The sequence below is a fragment of the Engystomops pustulosus genome, chromosome 5 (genome assembly GCF_040894005.1).
Source record: "Engystomops pustulosus chromosome 5, aEngPut4.maternal, whole genome shotgun sequence".
NCBI classification, from domain to species: domain Eukaryota; kingdom Metazoa; phylum Chordata; class Amphibia; order Anura; family Leptodactylidae; genus Engystomops; species Engystomops pustulosus.
In genome coordinates this window covers 155,226,083-155,248,615 of record NC_092415.1, presented here as the reverse complement: position 1 = coordinate 155,248,615, position 22,533 = coordinate 155,226,083, and the positions used below count along the sequence as shown (strand labels likewise).

At 38.5% G+C, this 22,533-nt stretch overlaps 1 protein-coding gene across 1 annotated transcript in view; it reads left to right on the top strand.

The window, feature by feature from the left end:
• Positions 1-22,533, top strand: part of LOC140133383 (collagen alpha-4(VI) chain-like) — a 169,007-nt gene that overhangs the window by 34,058 nt on the left and 112,416 nt on the right. Inside the window, exons 4-8 of the mRNA XM_072153496.1 lie at positions 9,010-9,098; positions 13,644-14,252; positions 16,356-16,943; positions 17,813-18,409; positions 21,401-22,021. Of these exons, the coding sequence (XP_072009597.1) occupies positions 9,010-9,098; positions 13,644-14,252; positions 16,356-16,943; positions 17,813-18,409; positions 21,401-22,021 (2,504 nt within the window). The remainder of the gene's footprint in view (positions 1-9,009; positions 9,099-13,643; positions 14,253-16,355; positions 16,944-17,812; positions 18,410-21,400; positions 22,022-22,533) is intronic.

Genomic DNA, 22,533 nt, shown 5'->3' with positions numbered 1-22,533 from the left:
CACTGTACATGACTAAGTTTACATTTTACATAGTGTTAACGTGCAAGAAATTGGCTCATGTAGAAAGTCAGTCCAGCAGATATGTAAAAAAAAAGCGACTTCATTCATTAATTTAGTGTGTGATAAATCCTCTACTTGCAGCTGTGGGCTGTTTATAATGGCCAACAAATCTGTTATTATGTAACATATACGAATGTGACATTGCTGACTTGAAGAAGATTACATTCACCATCACAAGATTTATTGGTGCCTGAGAGCAGTTGACCACAATGTCCATACAAGCTACAAGTTAGTTTATGTTATGTTTGTTCAATGAGTCGTATGGGAAGAGTTTCATTGCAGCTTTGTATGTAAATGGCGTAAATAGTTGTAAAGATTGCTTATGTGAGAGCTAAGAGGCTGGGGGGATAGCAGTCGTGTATGGTTGAGCCTGGAGTTATCTATCACCTGTCTTATAATGACAGAGATTCTGAATGAGATATCTGGACATGTTAAAATGGTGTCATAAAATATTGGGGCAGTTTTATTAAAGCTAAACACACTAAATTTTGATACATACACCTCTTAATGGATTCTGGAAACCCATTCACCACAAAACCATATCTAAGCCAACTATTAGCTGGAATAGATTTTTGTATGATTTATGTAACATAATCCAGGTGCTCACTGCCAGATGAACAGCAGCACATTTCTGTGCCTTCCGTAGGGTATTTAAATGAAGGACTAATCATCATCTGAGGCTTTTCCATGGCTGCATTTTAGCATGAGATGATCAGAAACTGGCCAGTTGGCCTCATGCACACAAGTATTTTGCAGGCCTCAAGCAACGAGCCATGTAACGCTGATTGTGGCCCGTATGACATCTGTATGTGAGCACTACTGATCCCTGCCGATGTCCATAGGAAACGACCGCCGGCGCTGAAAACATGGGCAGGAATGGGACCTGCTCTTTCTTTTGTGGTGCGGGCAGTTGGCACGTCCACAGCCACCAATGTATCCATGAGTTAGCCACCGCTAGCTCACGGCCAAAGCAAAAGGTTATGTGCATTACCACCTAAAATATTGCATCTTTCTATAAGGCTATGATGACTAGTTTTGCTGTTAATTCCTTCATGCTAAAAATTGGTCTTGGATAACATGATTGGTAAAGAATGGCACTGTAGCTTGCCAATAAGTATGACAATTCTTCACATTGGGTCATTTAATTTTTCTATGAAAGGAGCTGCCTTTCCTTCCACTGGTTTAAAGTAGGGAGGTCCCCAAGCACAATATATCCACACCTTTGAGTCACCACCTTTACAGTTCAGCCATGGAATGTAGAGTGGAGGCCATAATGTCACTTTATACAGTGGCAGCAAACTAGTGGAGATTGGGGTAATCACTAACCATGTTGTTACCTAGCAGGTAATCTGGAGTCTTGAAGTATGGAGGGGATTTAATTGGCACTCAAGGTTGTCCATTGATTAAGGGGATGGCTGTGGGCTCCAAAAACAGCATAACGCTTGCTCTGTTCTGGATCCTAATAGGCTGATAGTCACAATGCAGCCAGCATCATGATCACATGGTCTGGATCATGATCTGATTCTATTTGCAGGAAGCCAGGATATGCCATAATCAGTGATATTTTAAAGCTAAATCTCCTGGCTGCCTTCAGTATGATTGCCCCTGAAAATATCCACGCTTGACAGCAGGAGGCATCACCTCTACTGCTACAGCAGTTACTCATAGCAGAGGGGGGGGGGGCTGTGTTCAGTGAAGAGATCTAAAACACTATTGCACCAGAATGATTCATCTCCATCTACAACCTTGAAATGTAAATGCATTTTTCACAGTCCGACTGCTAATAGCAACATTCAGAAATATATGGTTACATAGACCTCCACTGCCTGCAGATTTGTATGGTCAAAATTCTGACAGATTTCCTTCAAACTATTCTTAAAATGAGATAAAGCATTTTTTTTATTCTAGAAGTTTCAGTCGTATGCATAAAATCTAATAATATAATTTAATATTATTAACATCCCAATAACAATTACACATAACCATTTTTCCACTTGCTTCCCTTTTCTAATTATAAACCCCATAATAATAAATAAATTCAAAAATATCATTGTTATGACCCAGGTTATAGAGTTTTATGTAATTTACTATAGGTGCACTTTTTTATTTTAATTTTGCCTTGCCACAATAATTATTTTTTTAAATAAGTTGTTAAAAAGATCTTCTCATCGATAATATCTGTGACCTGCAGCGGTAATGGTTTAGACAGGTTCTAGCTTTCTGTAGAAGTGGAATCCCCTTAGGCACTATGTGTTTAGATAATACATTTTAATGAAAATAATACGTTGAAGGATATTATTCCATCATTTTAACAAGGGTTAAAGACACAGTATTTACACTAATTCCTAGAGATTGCTTATGTATACCAATGTTTGCTCTTATTTATTGCCTGAATATACAAGAGCATCATGTTTCAATGACTGTGGACCTACAATTTAGAAAGTAAACTATTTCACTGTTTATGATGGGCTCACAGAAGAGCATGGATATACCTAGCTAGAACATTTATATGATACAGCTGTGGAGAGGATAAGAGGGATTTTTTTTTTCAACCGAACATGTCTGATTTTTCATCTGTGAGAAGGATACCACTGGCTGTTTTTTGTCCATATTTTGCATTATTGGCTTCACTCACTTTTAAAAGTTAACAAAATTTTACTGGGGGCGTCTATTGTAAGGCTGCAGTCTGTGTGTCATCATCATTATCTCCTCACTGCTCTCAGATCTCTACAACCTCCTCCCCCCTTCCTCTTCTTCAATTCTTCCCCCTTCCTCCTGAAGACATGAGCTAACAGAGATTTGCTTATAGCACAGGATCAGCTTACATCTGCCTGAGGGAGGAGGGAGAGTTGTGAGAGTAGTGTGAAGATAATGATGATGAAGCCCAAATTACTCAAAACAGTTTGTTGGTAGGGAGCCAGGTATACTTTTATCAATTTTTACATTATATCATCATGAAGGGTTGACACTGGCAGGCATTTACTAGGCCCCAACTTCCAAAGAAGAGCATCCACAGCCCTTATTGCCCAGGGAGTGCCTAATGGTAAAGTCATCATATACTTTAGATAACAAATGTAATATATACACATGACTTGACTCTGTATGAGAGGGATGTGAATATTACATATATTGTATAGTTTTATTTTACAGCTCTAAAGGGTGCACCGGATTTTGTGGCTATGTAGTTCACTGAAATTCTTATTTGAATTGAAATAAAGATGAAGATTTCTGTGCATTTAGATGAAAGAATGTAAAGACATGTTTATGATGCAGGGCACAATACCTATAAAACCATATATTTAGTTTACATGTGAACTGGAAGCTCACAGATTCCCTTTCTCATATTGTACGTAATATTAAAACCAAACTTCTGTGACTTTAGACATCTGGCCAACATTTCATTAGATCCAGACTATTTTATGGGACTTCTCCAGGGCTGCAGGAAGACTGTGGGCACTGAGGCTCCTTTCAACTACAGTTGCTTGTTTTATAAATAATGAAAATTATGGTAACTATTACACAAGCAGTTCTCCTATATTCTACACATGTAGGCTCACTCTTTGCAACCATTCAAAGTTTTGTCATTTTGTTTCAGACTTTCAGCACTGTACAATGACAGTGCAATTTACCAGGGGTGTAACTTAGAAAGGCATGGCCCCATAGTAAACTTCTGAATGGGGCCCCACTACACCCTAAAAAAAAAATACATATTTGTATACTCACACAATGGGGCACATCGGAGGCGGCTTGCATGCGACACAAATCGGGGGGCGTGGACATCGGACAACTCGACTGATTCGGACAAACCGCGAAATTTAAAAACCAATTTGTGTTGCAAGATCAGCACTCACATGCACCAGGAAGACGAAGGTGAACTCCGGCGGACCTCAGCAGGGGAAGCGACACATGCAGGAAATTGGACGCATGATCTTAGTGAATCGTAACAGGTCCGAATCCTCGTTGGCATTCCGGATCGACGGCGCCAACGGAACGGATAAGTGAATGTGCCCCAATATGCTGTACAATGTGCAGCAAAATATGTATATAACTATGCACATGCTACATTCTTTAGTGTATCAGGTTGGATGCCGGGGCCTCCTGACACTGTGTGCCCCATGGCAGCTGCTATGGCTGCTACCGCTGTAGTTAAGCCCCCTGACATTTACATCAGTGAATGACATTTAGTGAAAATGTTAGCACACCAGCTGAAACTGACTGACTTCTGATTACAAATTTCCCAGCATAATTTATTGCATAACTACTGCTTTATGACTTTCTTCACCACCTGTCATAGCCAAAGCATTGAAAACTTTCAGCAGCAAATGTAGCAATTCTATGGTACACGTATCACAGGGACATTGGTGGCAGTGTTAAAGAAGCAATTCTACCGGCTGTAGACATCAGCCATCATCATGGGCATAATAGGCATGAAGTCCCAACTTTGCCATTGTGTTGGGCCTTATTCATCTGTTGGCAGTAATGTCACTAATGAGATTGTTCTATTAAGATAGCCCTAAGCCACATTGGGAACATGGAATTTAATAATATTCCCTCATGCCTTTAGTAGCTGAGATATAAACTGAGAACACAAAAATTGTGTGTTCATTTTGCTCTCCTCTTTGAGCCATGTGTATTGCACATAAATACAGTAGCATAGTAATATAGAAAATGTCCAAGTACAGAAATATAAAGTAGAACTATTATATTGCATACTATGATGTCACAGAGATAATACACACAGCAATATACCAATAAAAGGATTGATAAATTTGTTAATTAATGAAGTTACACCATAAAAATCATGCACACAGTGATGCTGCTTAGGAAGGTTTTTGTACACATTGGGGCACATTTACTTACGCGGTCCATTCGCGTTCCAGCGGCGGCTTCTCGGACGAGCGTTCGGGTCTCCCGGCAATTCATGAAGGTCCTGCGCCCGATGTCCACCAGGTGTCGCTGCTGCGCCGAGGTCCGCCGAGTTGCGTCGGAGTTCACTGATCTCTTCCTGGTGCATGTGAGTATGGCCCGTGCAACCAATTTTTTGTTTTAAATGCGGCGGTTTTTCCGTATCCGTCGGGTTTTCATTCGGCCACGCTCCCCGATTTCCTTCGCGTGCATGCCAGCGCCACGATCCGATCGCGTGCGCCAAAAACCCGGGGCAATTCAGGGAAAGTCGGCGCAAATCGGAAATATTCGGGTAACACGTCGGGAAAACGCAAATCGGGCCCTTAGTAAATGTCCCCCATTGATGTCATAGAACAGAGATAATACACACACATGATACTGAAACCATGCATTACACACATTCTCATCACACAGAATAGTCACTCATTCAGGTCATAGTGGAATAATGGCAACCTCAAGAAGCAATGTTAGGTTGGATTTAAAACTTGTTTTATTAAAAAATAACATTAAAGTCGTTAGACACCCAAAAATGAACAGAACAGTCAGGAGAAAAACATTCCAGGGTTACAAAGCATCATGCCTAGATACAGGTAGAGTCCTACAAGATAGCGGAAGCCAGAGAGTCCTGGAATGCAGCGACAGAATACAAAATGAAGGTGCTGTGACACCAAATGTCCCACATGTTACAGAATTTATGGGTACATCCTCTATTTTTATATACAATAAGTTCATTAGGTACCACAGTACAGATTGGGATTTTATGAAACTACGACAACAAGGAATGAGGCATTGAGAGGAGAATTCGACCACTAACTTCTGACTTTAAAGGGACCTGTCAGGGCAATTTGCGACACTAAAACACCCAGAGGTCCTCATGGACCAATAGTCCATAAAGACCTGTATTGGTTTAGGGTCCCAAATCGACCTGATAGGCCTTCTTTAATAATTATATGCAGCACAATAAAATATATCAAAGAACATGGTGCAATACAAGGTAAAAGGAAACCAATGGAAACAAATATTTCTTTCTTGTAAATTATGGCACATCATCAAGAGCCGAAGCAGTGGCGTAACAACCAACAGCCATAGCAACTGCAACACTAAAAAAATGGAAAATCGGCATAATAATATACATGTTTGCTGTATGTGTATATTATGTATGGTGTGTGTATATATTGCTTGTGTGTGTATATATGCTGTATGTCTGTATATAGAAACATGTTTTTGTGTCATGTTAAAAATACACATATAATCTTTTAACTCATATCAGATTATGGTTCTGCGAGCTACAAATAGTTAAAAATAGTCTTCAACTGTATCTTAATCTGTAACTAACATTTCCAACTTTGGCTTTAGCTGCCTTTATCTATGGTTCTGTAGATCACAAAGCCATAAGCCTGTTGAGATCTGGATAAAGTGATCCTAATCTTAAATATCACACAAAAACATGTTTCTGGTTTCTCTAGAACAAAAAAGGGCTTCTGAAATGACAGTATCTCTGCTACCACTAAACGACCCATCTTGTGTGAAAATCAGGTTTGACTGTCTTTGGGGGAGATATTTTTAATAAGTAAACAGGGAGATTCCACATAAAAGAATTCTAGAAAAGACATTTCATCCCCTACCCGAGGAGACTAGTAGTTTAGTGGGTCAGAACCTGGTGACAGGTTCCCTTTAAGGCTTCTTCCTGCAGTCTGACAAAGCCCAGGTCATGCCCTGCTCATTACTATTAAAAAGGACAGTAAACTGATGGTAGACATGTCCTACTAAGCAGTTCTGATTGCAGCAATATAGAGTTATAAAAATTATGGTGTGGAGGACAGAGCTGCATTACAGTTGGAGCTTTTCCTCCAGGACCCACAATTCTTCCTGTCCAAGGGATCCAATGACACAATAAGCTAAATGATACACCAAATTTCTCCACTTTATTGTACTTTATTGATGTCATCAGGGTGATGGCACAATTAAAAGCTGTGACTAAGCAGGGGCAATAAGTTACTGCTTATATTACCATGTTGGCACTTTGCAATAAATAAGTGGGCTGTGGTTGTAGTTTGGGCACTCAGTCTCTAAAAGGTTTGCGTATATGGTGTGTGTATATACTGTATGTCTGTGTATATGCTGTATGTGTGTATATGGTACCATATGTGTGTGTGTGTGTATAAATGGTTTGTATATACTGTATGTTTATATGTTTATGCTGTATGTGTGTGTATATATGATATATATTCTGAGTGTATATAAGAAGTATATATACTATATGTGTGTATAAGATGTGCATATACTGTATTAATAAGTATATAAATGCATGAGCATGAATGTGTAATTATGTGTATATGTGTAAGAGTTTATGAATGTGTGTAAGAATGTATAAAAGTGAATAACTGTATGTGTATGTATATATATATATGTATAAATATTAGTGTACATATGAGTTTAGAAGTGTGTGTGATTGTAACTCACAAGTCTGCTATGGGGCCCTGTGCGCCATAGGCCTAGTATAAAGATTATGTAACTGTTAAATGCTTATTATTTTATAAAATATTTTGTATATTTTTCCTCTGTTGAGATTTTGCACCATATGAAATAACTTTCACATCTGCAGCTGCATAGTTTAGTTTGGGAAAAAAACGTTACTTTACTCTTCATTTGCCAAAAAGTTTGAAAGCCGTTACAATGGATATTTCTTCTGAATATAAAGAGTAAGGAGTCATGCTCATATAGTTTTTTTCAAATTTACATTTTTATATCAGTAACTGGTTAAGTGGCAAATCGTAGCGACAATGTAGCATCCTAGAGGCAAACCTTTAGGTAAGTATAAAACACAAAAGCCCAGATATATTAAGCTGGCCGCGCCATTTTTCTGTTTGACTTTGCACTGAAAAGGTCGAATTGGCTTGTATATGCATTTATAACGCGTCAGCACTGTGCCCGACAAGACAGAAAAATGTGCACTTAAAGGGGCTTTGTTAGAGTCTGTGAAACATTTAATACTGTGACTAAACAGAATTGTGTCACACACTGTGGGGCACACTTACTAAGGGTCCACGGACCGCACTTAAGTTGGATATTCCAACGTTTTCAGATTTGCGCCGCTGGGACAGGCATTTAGAAGGGGATTTTGGGGCATGTGATCGGATTTTGGTGCAGCACTTACACACTTATGGACTTACATACACCAGGAGGAAGATCGTGAACTCCGGCAGACCTGATCGGGGAAGCGTCACATTCAGGATATAGCGCACACAATCTTATTGAATTGCGGCACAGTGCATTATTGCCGGAACTCCTCCGGACCAGGTAAGTAAATGTGCCCCTGTATGTTAAGGTAGTATCTAATTAAAGATGGTGCAGAGCAGTGCAGGGTGCACCAGACAATTGACGACAGTGCGCATGTGAACGGCAAACTGAGGGCCTCACTTCTTAAAAATCTGCGCCATAAACCAGGTGCTTATTCCATCACACTTAGAAGAATACCATGTGGGTGTTTGGTCTTTTTTACTGTGATTATGATTGTGATTTCCTCTTTGATCTTCTCTCTGATCCTTTTTGACATAAGGAGGAAGTGGTGAGAGAGTTAATACCAGCTCACCTCTCCATAAACCTGAGAAACAATAGGGACAATGCCATTACCAGTCAAATCTTCAGTTTCTTTATTTTGAAAAAAATGAATAAAACAGTTTGTGGGGAGAAATACCAAGCAGCCAAGCTGCTTAAATTCCTAGACATAGCTATGACTCAGGGTCCCCAGTGATCGATGGATGAGCCACTTTCCAAAATGATGGCCATCTTCATGAAGCTGTAGTTTGTGATTGATTACACGGAGATTTTAGCTTCTCTGCAGGGAACGGATTGCAATGAACTGCGGGGAAGAACTGGAGATCCTTGAGGTTCTTTTATTTTTTTAATACAATTAAATCCGTTTGTTAAATTTTTTTTCTTATAAAGCCTTCTCAGACTTTTGTATTTAATCGTCATTATGTGTTCAAAAAAGTATATGTGGTCTTAGTCATCTAGGATGAATTTTTTCTTTTCATTCCCCAGATATTTTAATAAAATGGAAGCCTGGAAGACCATCTTATTTGCTCTACTGTTGGGACAGCGTTTTCAGGACACACGTTCACAGAAAACAGGTGAGGAAATGTACAACATAAGTTGAGTGCCTGGAGACATTTTCAAAGAAATGCTATATCTAAAGGATTTTAGTTGAAATATTGTGAGCTGATACATACATGTTTTATAACTTTTACCGGTATATGTCTAGGACCATTTCAACCAAGTGCAGAATAACTAATTTTGGCAAGAACCTTCTTGTAACTGTTGGTTGGTACTGGCTATTTGGTTGGTGTAGATAGTAAATTATAAGCAATACTGCCTGTAATGCAAACTAACCCTGCTACAGACAAAAGAAATGTGTAAATTGCCACAATTAGTTCACCAACCTATAAGCAAATCTTTAAATCTTTGACCAATTAAAGAGCCCAGGGATCCGGATGTAAATCAATCTCTATCTTCATTTGTCGATTAACAGTGAAAGACTAAAGGGCAATAACCCAACAAACAAATTAAAGGGTTTTTAATGACATTTATCCCAGCATAGAGGACAAATGTCTGATATCAGGCGTGGAAGGGGATCAGACATTACAGTTGATACATTACACTATCAATTCATTAATGGTATTAGTTCATAACAACATGTTATCGTATTGCCCTTTTCAGAAACTACAGACAGTTCAGTCAGTGAAGCCAATTGGGGTCTTATGTCCATTGGCTATCTACACCTTGATATGTTGACAGGTCACTTAAAGTATGACACCAATTTATCCTATTTAAAATTGCATGTGTAGCATTTCCACACACGTTTCAAAGCTGCAGTACAATGGGGCACATTTACTAAGAACAGTGTAAACTGTACTATGTGTAGTTTGTCTGTGTATATTGCAGAATGCACCAGATTCAGGATTTCTGGTACACGTTCTTAATGAATCTGGTGCCCCCTGCCCAGCTCAGACAGACTGCACCACTTTTTTTTGATGCATCTTTAACATAGGACAGGCAACACAATTCTGTCTGACTTTGCATGTTAAATCTTGCCCATGGTCCAACTGTGCACTGGAGCGCCCCCTTCAGTGCAGAAATTTGTGTCATGTGAAGACTAGAGCAGAAGACACTTCTTAAATACCTGTGCAAGCAAGTGTGCACCTAAAAAAACATGCAAATTCAGACAGAAAACTGGTGCACGGCCCATAGTAAATGTGCCCCAATATGTTTCTTCATTAGTATCCAGTGATTAGTACATGCAGTATTAGTTAAACATGCATTGATAACATTGATAATTCCATATAAAAGCTTTAGTTGGGAAATATGATGTATCCATCAGAGTCTTTGGGGGTTAATTTTTAAATAATAATTATTTTTAAATAAATATATTAACATTGACAATTTAGCAGGCACAATTTAGGTGCTCCTCCTCCTGTGGATCAGCAATTCCTAGTTATTATTTCCATTATGGGAAATATTACACTCTGTCCTTTTGTTAGTGAAAACAATAAGTGATACTTACCCTCATCCTCATAATTAGTAAAAGACATGACTGCTGTTTGGCCAAGTTGTCATTTTTATGTGAGAACTGTCCCGAGAAGATAATTGCACGGATCGTGATGTGACTTTGCTTATAATGTTTCCATTAATGAATATTTACAGATGGCTCTAAAGATCAGAAACAAACAGGCAGGTCATTTTATGAAGGCAAATATAAAACTGAAGTGGGACAAGTTGTATGTTTGCTTTATGAACCACAATATGAGCGAGTCCAGATCATCTCTATCAGTCTTTATTAACTCGGCTTTCTCTACTTCATAGAAAGGTTTTTTCTCTAAAGTTCAAAGGTTTGTAATGGCCTTGAGCAATTTCCAAAACATGTAACTCTTCACCATTTCCATTCCTTATGATCACATACTTAAGACAAGAAAGCTAATTAATCATTGCCCTGCACAAAATACATCACAAGAAAATCATTATAATTATGTATAAATAATCTCTAATCTAAATCACTGTTACAGTTTGTTTAAGAAAAAGAATCAAATGATAAATTGTGCTACATACTGTGCAGGGGAAGAGCTATGTGCATCTGCACAGGGGCCCTACGTGCTGTTTATCACAATCATTCCGATCATATACTAATTATAATCCATGATCAATATAACAATTACTTTTGATCAAACATGTTATTCATGGCCTCTTCCTTCTAAAATTCAAAATGTAAAATTATGCTAATTAGACAGAAGGGCTTTGGGGAGCATTACCAGAGCCCCACCGTGATACAGATTCCCAAGTTGAACAAGACTCCCCAGAAACCTTTTGGGAGCTGTGCTGGTGAACTCATAGAACGGATAGCCAATTAGGTCATCACCCCAGCACAGAGTTTACCAGACAGCACTCAAGACCTCCTGCTGTAGTCCAGGGCTATACATGCTATGTTTAGTGATATTTTAAAGATACCATCCTTGGCTGCCTGGAACTGCAGGAGGAGTACGGAGATGTGGACAGGGACTTGGTCTCTTAAAGGTTTGCTAGCACTGCACTAGGGTATTTTAACCGTAGGTGGTCTGATCACTTATGCAATATACTGTAACACTACAGTATAGCATGCTAACAGCAGTCTCCTTTACAGATCCTGCTGTGACAGCCACATAACCCTATGGTAGGGTTGTGGCTGTTACAGCAACTGGCCAATGCGCACCAATGATGATGACGGGGTTCTGGCTGGATCCAAGATGGCAGTGCCAGTGCCAATCAACCCGTCCGCCAGCTCCATGCATCCTTAATCACCATGCGACGTACAGATACGTCACATGTCGGTAAGGGATTAAAGTTACATCTCTGGTGTCATGCATACATGTACTCTTTAATAGTAAAATTAAATAAAAGTATTGTATATAACTTGTACTTTGGGTGACATCACAGTGTTGAGAAGACCCAAATTGCAAAGTTCGGGTCATTGGTGAACATTGCGAGTTCGGGTCTATGAAGACAAACCTAAATTTTAGTCAGAAGTTCGGGTTCTGGTTTAGCTCAAAACCCCCGACAATAACACCTGTGAACGGTGCTGGCACATGCCACATTAATTCAAATGCCCCTGGTAACCAATGTTAATGGTGGTATTTGTGGACGAGTTTATAAAAACGTATAATTAGCAGCACAGAGTCCGGGGACAAGATGTTCAATGCTCCAGTCTGATATTTATGCACACCCCTGGCACCTCCCTCTCCCACACCTCCTGCATGACAGATGCCTTGCTCCCCATGTTCGATGGATAATTAGCTGCCCGAAAACTTCAGACATCTTGTACCCACGATCCGTGCTGCTAATTATAAGTTTCTTTTCTCGGTGATCCAGGCATGTCAAGATTAGCAAAGGACAATGCAGGGGTCAAAAACAAGAGGAGTGTAGCTGAAAAGCTGTACATGCTTTTTACTTTTTTAAATGGTAGATTTCCTCTAAAGCTTAAATGGAAAGTTATAATGATTTCCCCAAACTATTATATGTGATTCCCTCTTTAAAAACAAACAGAACAATGTCCCTATTGTGCCGCTCACCCATTTCTTTCCAACGTTATGGCATTTTCTGTTCTGAAAGTGTTTGACAAAAATCTTTCTCACCAGAGGTGAAGTGGGCGGAGACTAATGTCTGTCAGTTTATGCCCTCAAGCAGAGGCTGAGGCTCAAGCTGCCCACATATCCCATGATGCTATGTGTTCTCTCTCAAAGTAATTTAACATTAAATCCATCCACAGTGCACATACATGATGTAAATATTGACTAGCCTGGAAGCTCTCATCACATGTAGGAGCAGGAAACATGTAATAAGTTGTAGAAATCATTAGTACATGAAGTGTATAGTGTGTGCTCTGTGAGCGCTTAGGGTTAACAGCTTATCTGCAGAGAGCTAATACTGCTGATGACAAGGTGTGGGAGGGGAGCAGCTTGAGGTACAGAGAGAGACAGAGAAAGTTCAGTAGAATCACAGTGGGGTGGAAGTACTGATAGGGAGCAGGGGAGATCTTGTACCTCACTATTCTGAGCAGGAGACATCTGTATACACAGTCCTGAACACACTCAGCTCTGCTACATACACAGAGAGAGCACTGTCACATGACCTCCTCCTCTGTGAGCAAGGAGCAGCAATCCCTCCCTCCCCATGAAAAAATAGGGTTTGTTTATAGGACGGACTAACAGGGCTTGTCAGCACAGACAGAGGAAGCAGCTACTGCAGCATTGAGATAATTTGATGGGTATAGCAAAGCAACTGCTGAATAAAGGTAACAAATATGATAGTCACAGTTGTTCCCAAGAGCTATTTAAAAGAAAAGAAATAAACTTTACAGTTACTCTTTAAGAACAAACCTATAGGGGGCGTGAAGGGGGTGAGGGGCATGACGTCATAGCAATTGAACTTTAAAAGGAGAAAGTTTGTGGGTTTGAATATTTCTAGGTAAGACCTGGCATAGACCTGAAATGTTGCGCAGCCAGCCTCTGAGCGCCAGTGTATGATAACTAACCCCCATAGAACCTATCTTGTACTTAAACCAAAAACTGCCTGTAATTTTTATTTACTGCAAAATGCCTACTTCTTCTATATGCTCTTTATTTAGCTGCAGTATATGTTTTTCTTTTCAGTGTGCAAAGAAGCAAATGTTGCAGACATCGTTTTCCTGGTTGATGGATCCTGGAGCATTGGTACAGACAACTTTAAAAGCATGCAGGACTTCTTATATACCTTAATAAATGGCTTTGATGTTGGTCAAGACAACATTCGCATTGGACTTATTCAGTACAGTGATGAACCACGTACAGAATTCTTCTTAAACTCTTATGACAAGAAGGAGGATGTTCTCCAGTATATACAAAATCTAAAATATAAAGGCGGGGGTACAAAAACTGGTCAAAGTCTCCAGTTCATGCTGGACAATCACTTTACAGAAAGTGCAGGAGGAAGAGCAAAAGATGGAGTCCCACAGATAGCAGTTGTTATAACCGATGGTCAATCCCAAGACAACATCAAGGAACCAGCAACCAGAGTTAAAGATTCAGGAATCACGTTATATGCTATTGGTATAAAGGAGGCCCTCTTAACTGAGCTCAATGAAATAGCCAGCGATCCAGATGACAGACATGTTTATAATGTGGCTGACTTTACGGCTTTACAGGGTATTTCCCAAAATATGCTACAGGTCCTTTGCACCACAGTGGAAGAGGCCACTAGAAAGATCGGGAACATTGCTCAAGGTACAATCTTTTCATCTCCTTATCTTTTTATTTACAGCCTGTGGGTTGACATAAGAGACACATCTTTAGCCTTTCTTTCATTTCAACTGTATATATTCCTTGATCGCAACCATCTGAAAGGAAATTACTGAAAATGTAGCATATGTTTCAGATTAGCAAGATGCTGAATGTATGATATAGTCAAGAATAGCTTCAACACGCATATCCACCAAAGTATAATAAAGAAAGATCAAAGCTTAATGTGCACCATAAAAGCTCTATAAATTTGCTTTCAGGATCAAAAAATACTGTAGGTGAATGACTGGTAAAATAAATGTATAGAACATATATTTTCTAAAGTGAAGGACTACAGAGCTCAGCCGACTGTACGATGTAGATACATCTCTTTCTTAAAATTTTTTCAAAGTACGCAACAGAATTTCAACTTCTGAATTTATGATGCCAAATTAAAATTAAAGGGAGTGTCTGGCTCCTTTTGTAACTCGTAAACCTATCTACAGGATAGCTTATTAGCATTTGATTTTGGGGTCTTAACATCTGTCCTGCACCATTGGAGATGAGTTGAACTCTCGTGGTGTTACTGCTTAACAGTGAATAGAGCCTCCTGGTTCTGGCTAAGTCCATTTTATAAGTTTTGATGACCAAGAGTGTTGGGTCACCACTGATCACATCATACATCCTAAGGATGAGTCATCTCTGGTATAAGAAATGAATAAGAAGTCAACGAGGGGGCGGCAGTGTTAAACAAACTCGGCATAAAAAAATAAAGAGCATGAATGATATAAATATGGTTTCATACTGTGTAGTAAATACAAGGCAACACGTTATTTAAATTCACATAAACGAGTGCTAACAATAGAAATAAAGTAATGCAATATTCTCATTAGTTGATTAGCAGTTTAGGCATTAGTCCAAGAGTCCTAGGCTGCCAATGTGCTCACAGCTACCTAAACCACCCACCAAATTTCTTACTGCCCTGCTATATAGATAAGAAGGAGAGGAACTTTCAGCCATGAGATCATCATGTGCTGGTGCTCAACAGACATGTGTAAAAGAGCCCATCCAGGACCTTTGAAGGTCTTTAAATTCTGAACTGAAAGTGGATTTTAGGGATCTGTTTTTTCCCAAGTAACTTAGTTTCTCTAATGTATAGAGACAGTAAATGGGAAGGGCACAATTTTTTATAGCGTAATCCGTCCCTGCTTTAGACAATACACAAAGGTGCTATGGTCCTGCACCAAACAAGACTTAAGGTACTGTCCAGTGTCATACCAGCTTTATGCAGAGGTCATTAGCCTGGGCACTTTGTTATGTACAAATGAAGACATAGGGGGAAATTTATCTTAGTGTTTCTCTTTGTTTTCTGTTGTCCTGTATTTGGTTGTTTTTTGTGCCTAATTTACTGTATGTTAATGGTTATATTTGCTTTCCGAAATATGGCAATTCACCTTTCTGTTTTTGGCTTCTGTGTGGAGCAATTTGCACTTTTTTCACTATCCATGAAAGAAACTTGGTAACACCAAGCATCTGCTCTGCTATGATAAATATGGCAAACCTTTGGCAGCCAACAAGATCTCTAATTTTTTATAGCCTATGGAATAGGCACATTGCACCAAAAACATGCTAAAGAGAAAAAAGAAAAACTAGAATAACTCTACGTAACAATGTACTGATGCAATCCAAAAGATCACATATGCAAAAGATTAAAATCCTACTCCAATAAATCATTGGAGTCCACGAAACAATCATGAATATTCAAAAAAATTGGGTTTTCTCACCAAGAACTTCACAGATCAGAATTTGTAGACTCCATAGGGACGAATACATTTCTGTGATATGAATCAAATTCCTTTTTCCAAAAATGCAACCATTCCTGTCCAAAGTTCATAGGGAGTATACTGTAAATGTGTGATATGACAATACACAGCCAACATGATACAGAAAAAATAAGGTATAAGGTATAACAAGAAAGGCAAATCTCGAGGGTTTTAGAAATCTAAAGCAGATTTTTGTCATGAGTTTGTTCTATATAATATTCTCTAGCTAGATTACACCATTACTTTAGCAGTAAATTAATGGATGACTTTTCTCTCTCTCTTTCAGGTTGCAGAAAGGCTAATCAGGCCGACATTGTGTTTCTATTAGAAAGTTCCAATCAAATCAGTGAAGATTCTTTTGAGAATGTGAAGGATTTCCTCTATGGCTTGGTTTCAAGCCTTGATGTTGGTATCGACAAGGTCCGCATAGGTTTGGCTCAGTATAGTGATGAAACAAACAGAGTTTTCTTGTTGAATGAGTATTCCCTGAAGAGTGAAATTTTAGAGAAAATACAAAGTTTATCGTATAAAGATGGGAATACTTACACAGGACGAGCCTTACAAGATGTCAACAACACCTACTTTACTGAGTCAGCCGGCAGCAGAGCAGCAGAGAATGTGGCTCAACTACTTGTTTTGGTCACCTATGGTCAGTCTTCTGATGAAATGAAAGAACCAGCTAGAGAGTTAAAAAGCAGGGGAATTACATTATATGTTACTGGACCGAATATTAAAGACATTGCAAAGCTGAAGGAGGTGGCAAGCAAGCCAACCCGAAAATTCTTCCATTCGATAGATAATTTTGATGCTACTGAAGATGTAACCAAGAGTCTTCTTCATAATATCTGCTCTATTATAATCACAAACATTAAAGGTACATATAATAAGGTTTAAACGTTGATTCTGATATTTTTAGGTTGTCTCCGTTGTATATAATTTACATATTAATACCAAGTTCTAAATGATCTACTTAAATGTGAAGGGAAAAGCAGGATCTTTTTTCCCCATACAGTACTGTATTTCTATAAAGTATTGTGATGGACTAGTTTACTTGCTTTTAATAACGGCACCAAGAAAACAAGAAGGAGGGGCTTATCTCAAAAAGGGTAGAGTTGTCTCAAAATGGGGTACAACTTAAGTTATGAAACTATGTGGCAATCAACATCAGCCAATGTGATCCAACTGAGGACTATGACTTATACTTGACCGTATAAGTTGATATTCTATTTAGGGGTAAAGCTCAACTATTGTCACCAGCTTTAACACTAACAGTATAAACTATTCGATCTATGATAAAGCTCCTCCCATGCATTATACTAAATAGAGAAGAGCTGTCAATTAAGGATCTTCAAGTTTCTGGTGTATTTTGTGATAAGTAAAAAATGAGCTTCACTGCATTTTTAACAAATTTTGTTTGGGTTAGAATGGAATCATTCCTAACATATGTTGCTTTAATTGTTTTGGAATTAGTATATATCCCTCTCATCCTATAAAAAATGCTATTTTTCAAAAATTTTTGTTTTGCTCATTTTCTACAATTTTTTTTACAAGCCCTAACATTAACGTTAATCAAAAGCCTAATGAAAAAATATGTATAAAATGAACAAAATGGGATATGACTTTTTAAAATAAAAATTTCTGTGTGCATATGTCCTCAACCTATCATGAGTTTATAAAAGAATTGCAGATATTGAGAATTTCAGTAAGATATAGTAACATGTCTTGTCATTTATACATTTTCAGCTTTCTCAAAACGTTATGCAGATGTTGTTTTCCTTGTGGATTCTTCCTCCAGCATTGGAAGTTCTGTTTTCCAGCAAATAAAGCTTTTCATTTCAAGGATAATTGGACAACTTGATATTGGCATTGATAAGTATCGTGTTGGTCTTGCCCAGTTCAGTGGGGCAGCCCAGACTGAGTTTCTGCTCAAAACATATAACACCAAACAAGAAGTATTGGATCATGTAAAAACTGTCTCTTTTAGAGGTGGTCCACTAAACACAGGGAAAGCCTTGGAGTACTTACGCACAACCTTCTTTGTGGAAGAAGGTGGAAGCCGTATTAACCAAGGCACTCCTCAATTTGCAGTGGTGATTACCTCAGCCAAATCTGAAGATTTGGTAACCATATATGCAGAGGAACTGAAGAGAATTGGAGTCACCACCATCTCAATTGGCATTCGCAATTCAGAAATGAAAGAATTACAGGAGATTGCAACTGAACCATTTGTCTTTAGGTTAAAAGATTTGCAAGAACTAAGGAAGACCCAGCAAGATGTGGTCAATATTGTTTTACAACAGAAGATGCTGCAGTTTGCTCCGAAGGCAGTAGTGCCAGCAGGTAAATTTCAGTCGTACTAACAAATGCAAATAACATAAGATATAGTGTATAGTGATATGCATTTCATTAAAGAAGCCAATAGGATCTCTTCAATAAGCTTTTCTCATCACTTGTTAGAACACAATTAATTGACTCATCTGACACCATTTTACAATTGCTATTCACTTAGAGAAATGCTTATATATATATATATATATATATATATATATATATATATATATATATACTTTAAGGAGTTGCTATCAGCTCTACTGACAGGTCTGGTCAGAAGTAGTGATGGTTCCATTTATCTGGCTTTGAATATATTATATAAATATTCCCATTATTAAAGGGGTGAAGCCACAAAGACAAGATTCTTAAATGTACTCAGGATAACAAAATAACACATTCTCTTATTAACAAAAATACAGCATTTCACAGATATAATTCCAATCTGTCTCTATCAGTCCAGGTGTACACAATTTTGGTTGCCCCTGGACCCTATCCTGTATTTTTAGGGGCGGCAGACATATTGCTCTCCTGTCTGACGCTGCACTGAGCTGTTCTCTGCTCTCTGCCTCTCTCTTCCAGGATGAGCTCTCTCACACACACACTGGGGGTCATTTATCTTTATTTTTCTTCCTGTTTTTTCTATAGCTTTTTAGACATTTTTTGTCTTTGCACCTTTTTGGGGACACTTTGAAATGTCCGCCGGACATTTTTTTCCCATTGGTAAAACACATTGATCCTATTCCAGATGTGCTAAATGTCGCAAATGACATTTATCTAAAATTTACTGCATTTTTTGGAGTAAAAAAACTCCGGAACAAATCATACTCAAGAAAAACTTAGAAAATGGAAAGAAATGACTTGAGACATTTGTGTGACATTTTTGCGACATGTGTAACAAATGCCTTTAAAAAAGAGATCTGAAAAACACAAGGAAAACACAATGAAAAAGTGATATTGATAAATTACCAAAGACGCAGACAGAAAAAAGACATGCAAAAACTAGCCAAAACATACAGTAGAGCTGAAAATGTAATTGTGTGTAATATGCATCTCATCGTCTCTTTCATCTCTGATCTGTCTCATCTCTAGAAGAATGTTCAGAAGCTAATTAAAAGTGTATATAAATAGAGATGAGCGAGTATACTCGTCCGAGTATACTGCTCGGTCGAGTATTAGCATACTCGGACCGGCTCGTTACTCGGACGAGTATCTCGCCGGCTCGAGATCGAGCAGTAAATTAATAAAATAAATTGAATAAAAGTATTTTTATTGTAAAAAAAAAATATTATACATGTTTGCAGATGTTTTACTTGTAAGAACACATTGAAATAACACTATTCTTCACTTTCCAGGTGTTCGCGCGTGTCTCCCGCTAGGTTCGGAGATGTTCGGAACATCTGGAATGTGAAGAATAGTGTTCTTTCAATGTGTTCTGCACTTAAATGCTCCGGTGTTCACTGTTTTTAATGTTTTAATTCTATTCTTCACTTTGCAGCTGTGCGCGCGTATCTCCGAACCCATCGGGAGACACGCGCGCACACCTGCAAAGTGAAGAATAGAATTAAAACATTAAAAACAGTGAACACAGGAGCATTTAAGTGCAGAACACATTGAAAGAACACTATTCTTCACATTCCAGATGTTTGTGCACATCTCCTAACTTAGCGGGAGACACGCGCGAACACAGCAAAGTGAAGAATAGTGTTCTTTCAATGTGTTCTGCACTTAAATGCTCCTGTGTTCACTGTTTTTAATGTTTTAATTCTATTCTTCACTTTGCAGCTGTGCGCGCGTATCTCCGAACCTATCGGGAGACACGCGCGCACACCTGCAAAGTGAAGAATAGAATTAAAACATTAAAAACAGTGAAAACACGAACATTTAAGGGCAGAACACATTTAAATAACACTATTCTTCACTTTGCAGCTGTGCGCGCGTATCTCCGAACCTATCGGGAGACACGCGCGCACACCTGCAAAGTGAAGAATAGAATTAAAACATTAAAAACAGTGAAAACACGAACATTTAAGGGCAGAACACATTTAAATAACACTATTCTTCACTTTGCAGCTGTGCGCGCGTATCTCCGAACCTATCGGGAGACACGCGCGCACACCTGCAATGTGAAGAATAGAATTAAAACATTAAAAACAGTGAACACAGGAGCATTTAAGTGCAGAACACATTGAAAGAACACTATTCTTCACATTCCAGATGTTCGTGCACATCTCCTAACTTAGCGGGAGACACGCGCGAACACCTGCAAAGTGAAGAATAGTGTTATTTCAATGTGTTCTTACAAGTAAAACATCTGCAAACATCTGGAATTTTTTTTTTGCACTGTTCTTTTACTGTTCAGTTTTATTAAAAAAATGCTCGGGTCTCCCATTGACTTCAATGGGGCTCGTTATTCGAGACGAGCACTCGAGCATCTGGAAAAGTTTGTCTCGAATAATGAGCACCCGAGCATTTTAGTGCTCGCTCATCTCTATATATAAACATGTAACCTGATAATCTAACATATTGTCAGCCCACAGAACTAGAGGAATCATGAAGTGTCTGGTTAGAGAGTCTCTGCCCACAATCTGGAATGTTATACTGACCAGCCTAGTGAGTGATAGGAGCTAGAACAGAAATGAAGCTGAGTAAAATTGTAAAATAAGAGGTTAAAAATTATATTTATTGTGCAAACATCACTAGGGGATTGAAATTTGAGAATTTTCTTTCATAAGCAAACCCCTTTAGGTAAAATGTGTTGCCTTAGGATATTTATATACTTATGATGTCTTATCAAAGCTAGCCTATGGCCCAGGTGCTTACTAAATGGCAACCTCCAACAACTTAAATACTTCTGACAAATGTATTGTACTTTGTTTAATATACATCAGTTACCAGAGTGATACAGAGTGATTCATTTGTTTGAAATCTAATATGATGGGTTATCTATTTTCTTGCTCTTTATCTTTGAACCTTTTTTTAACCTTCCTTTTTTTAATACAGTTTGTTCAAGTGCCATTGTTGCGGATATCGTTTTCCTGATTGATGAATCAAGCAGTATTGGTGACGTGAACTTCCAGCTGACCCGAGTGTTTCTACATAAAGTCATAAATGCATTGGACATTGGCTTGAATAAAGTACGGGTTGGTTTAGTTCTGTACAGTGACCATCCTAATTTGGAGTTCAAACTGAACACTTTTAATGAGAAATATGAAATTTTGGACTATATAACAAAGTTGCCGTATAGAGGAGGAACAGCACACACTGGGGAAGCACTGAGATTTCTGCGGAAAGAATTATTCTCTCAGGGAAATGGTGGCAGGGCGGACCTTGGAGTACAGCAAATTGCAGTAGTCATGACTAACGGCCAGTCGGCAGATGAATTCAGAAAGCCGGCAGCCAAGTTACGACGGTCCGGGGTTGAAGTGTTTGCTGTTGGCTTTCAAAAAGCTGACAAAAAGGATCTGAAGATCATAGCATCTCATCCACCAAGAAAACATGTCACCAATGTGGATTCGTTTTTACAACTTCCAAATATTGAACTTAAATTGAAGAAACGTCTTTGTAATCAAATTATCAGTCATTCATTTGCTGCTCCAGCACTTATAAGAACTCTGAAAGATGGTAAGAAAATGTTTGAATAGCATGAAACACTGACATTTAACCGTGGGGATTATCTTTCTGAAACCACTTTTCTAAGTTGCTTGTTTTTAGATTGAATTTTTTTTTTAAATAACCACACAAAATTGGTGTAGATCTTTGTGCACTAATAGATTAGGACACCTTATGTATCAACTAACTGGGTATATGTTAATTTGATGACACAGAGGTGCTAGCCATAGACCATCTCGTTCATGGGTCAAACAATTGGTAATTGTGAGGCATGAATTGGGATGTGTGTTTCCTTTTAGTTTAGTAGACATTGTGTCCCTCTTCTGGCACAATTAATGGTCGGTTCATCATTAGTGATTGAAGATAATTAAAAAAAAATGTTGGGGTGGGAATATCAAGATTACATATTTACTGGCATTAGTAACAGAACAGGAACTGTATTACTCCCTGCTCTGGCACTGCACAAACCCAAAGGGGCACAGAGATCTCTGGCAGCTCCTTAGTTGCAGCAGGGCTCTCCTACA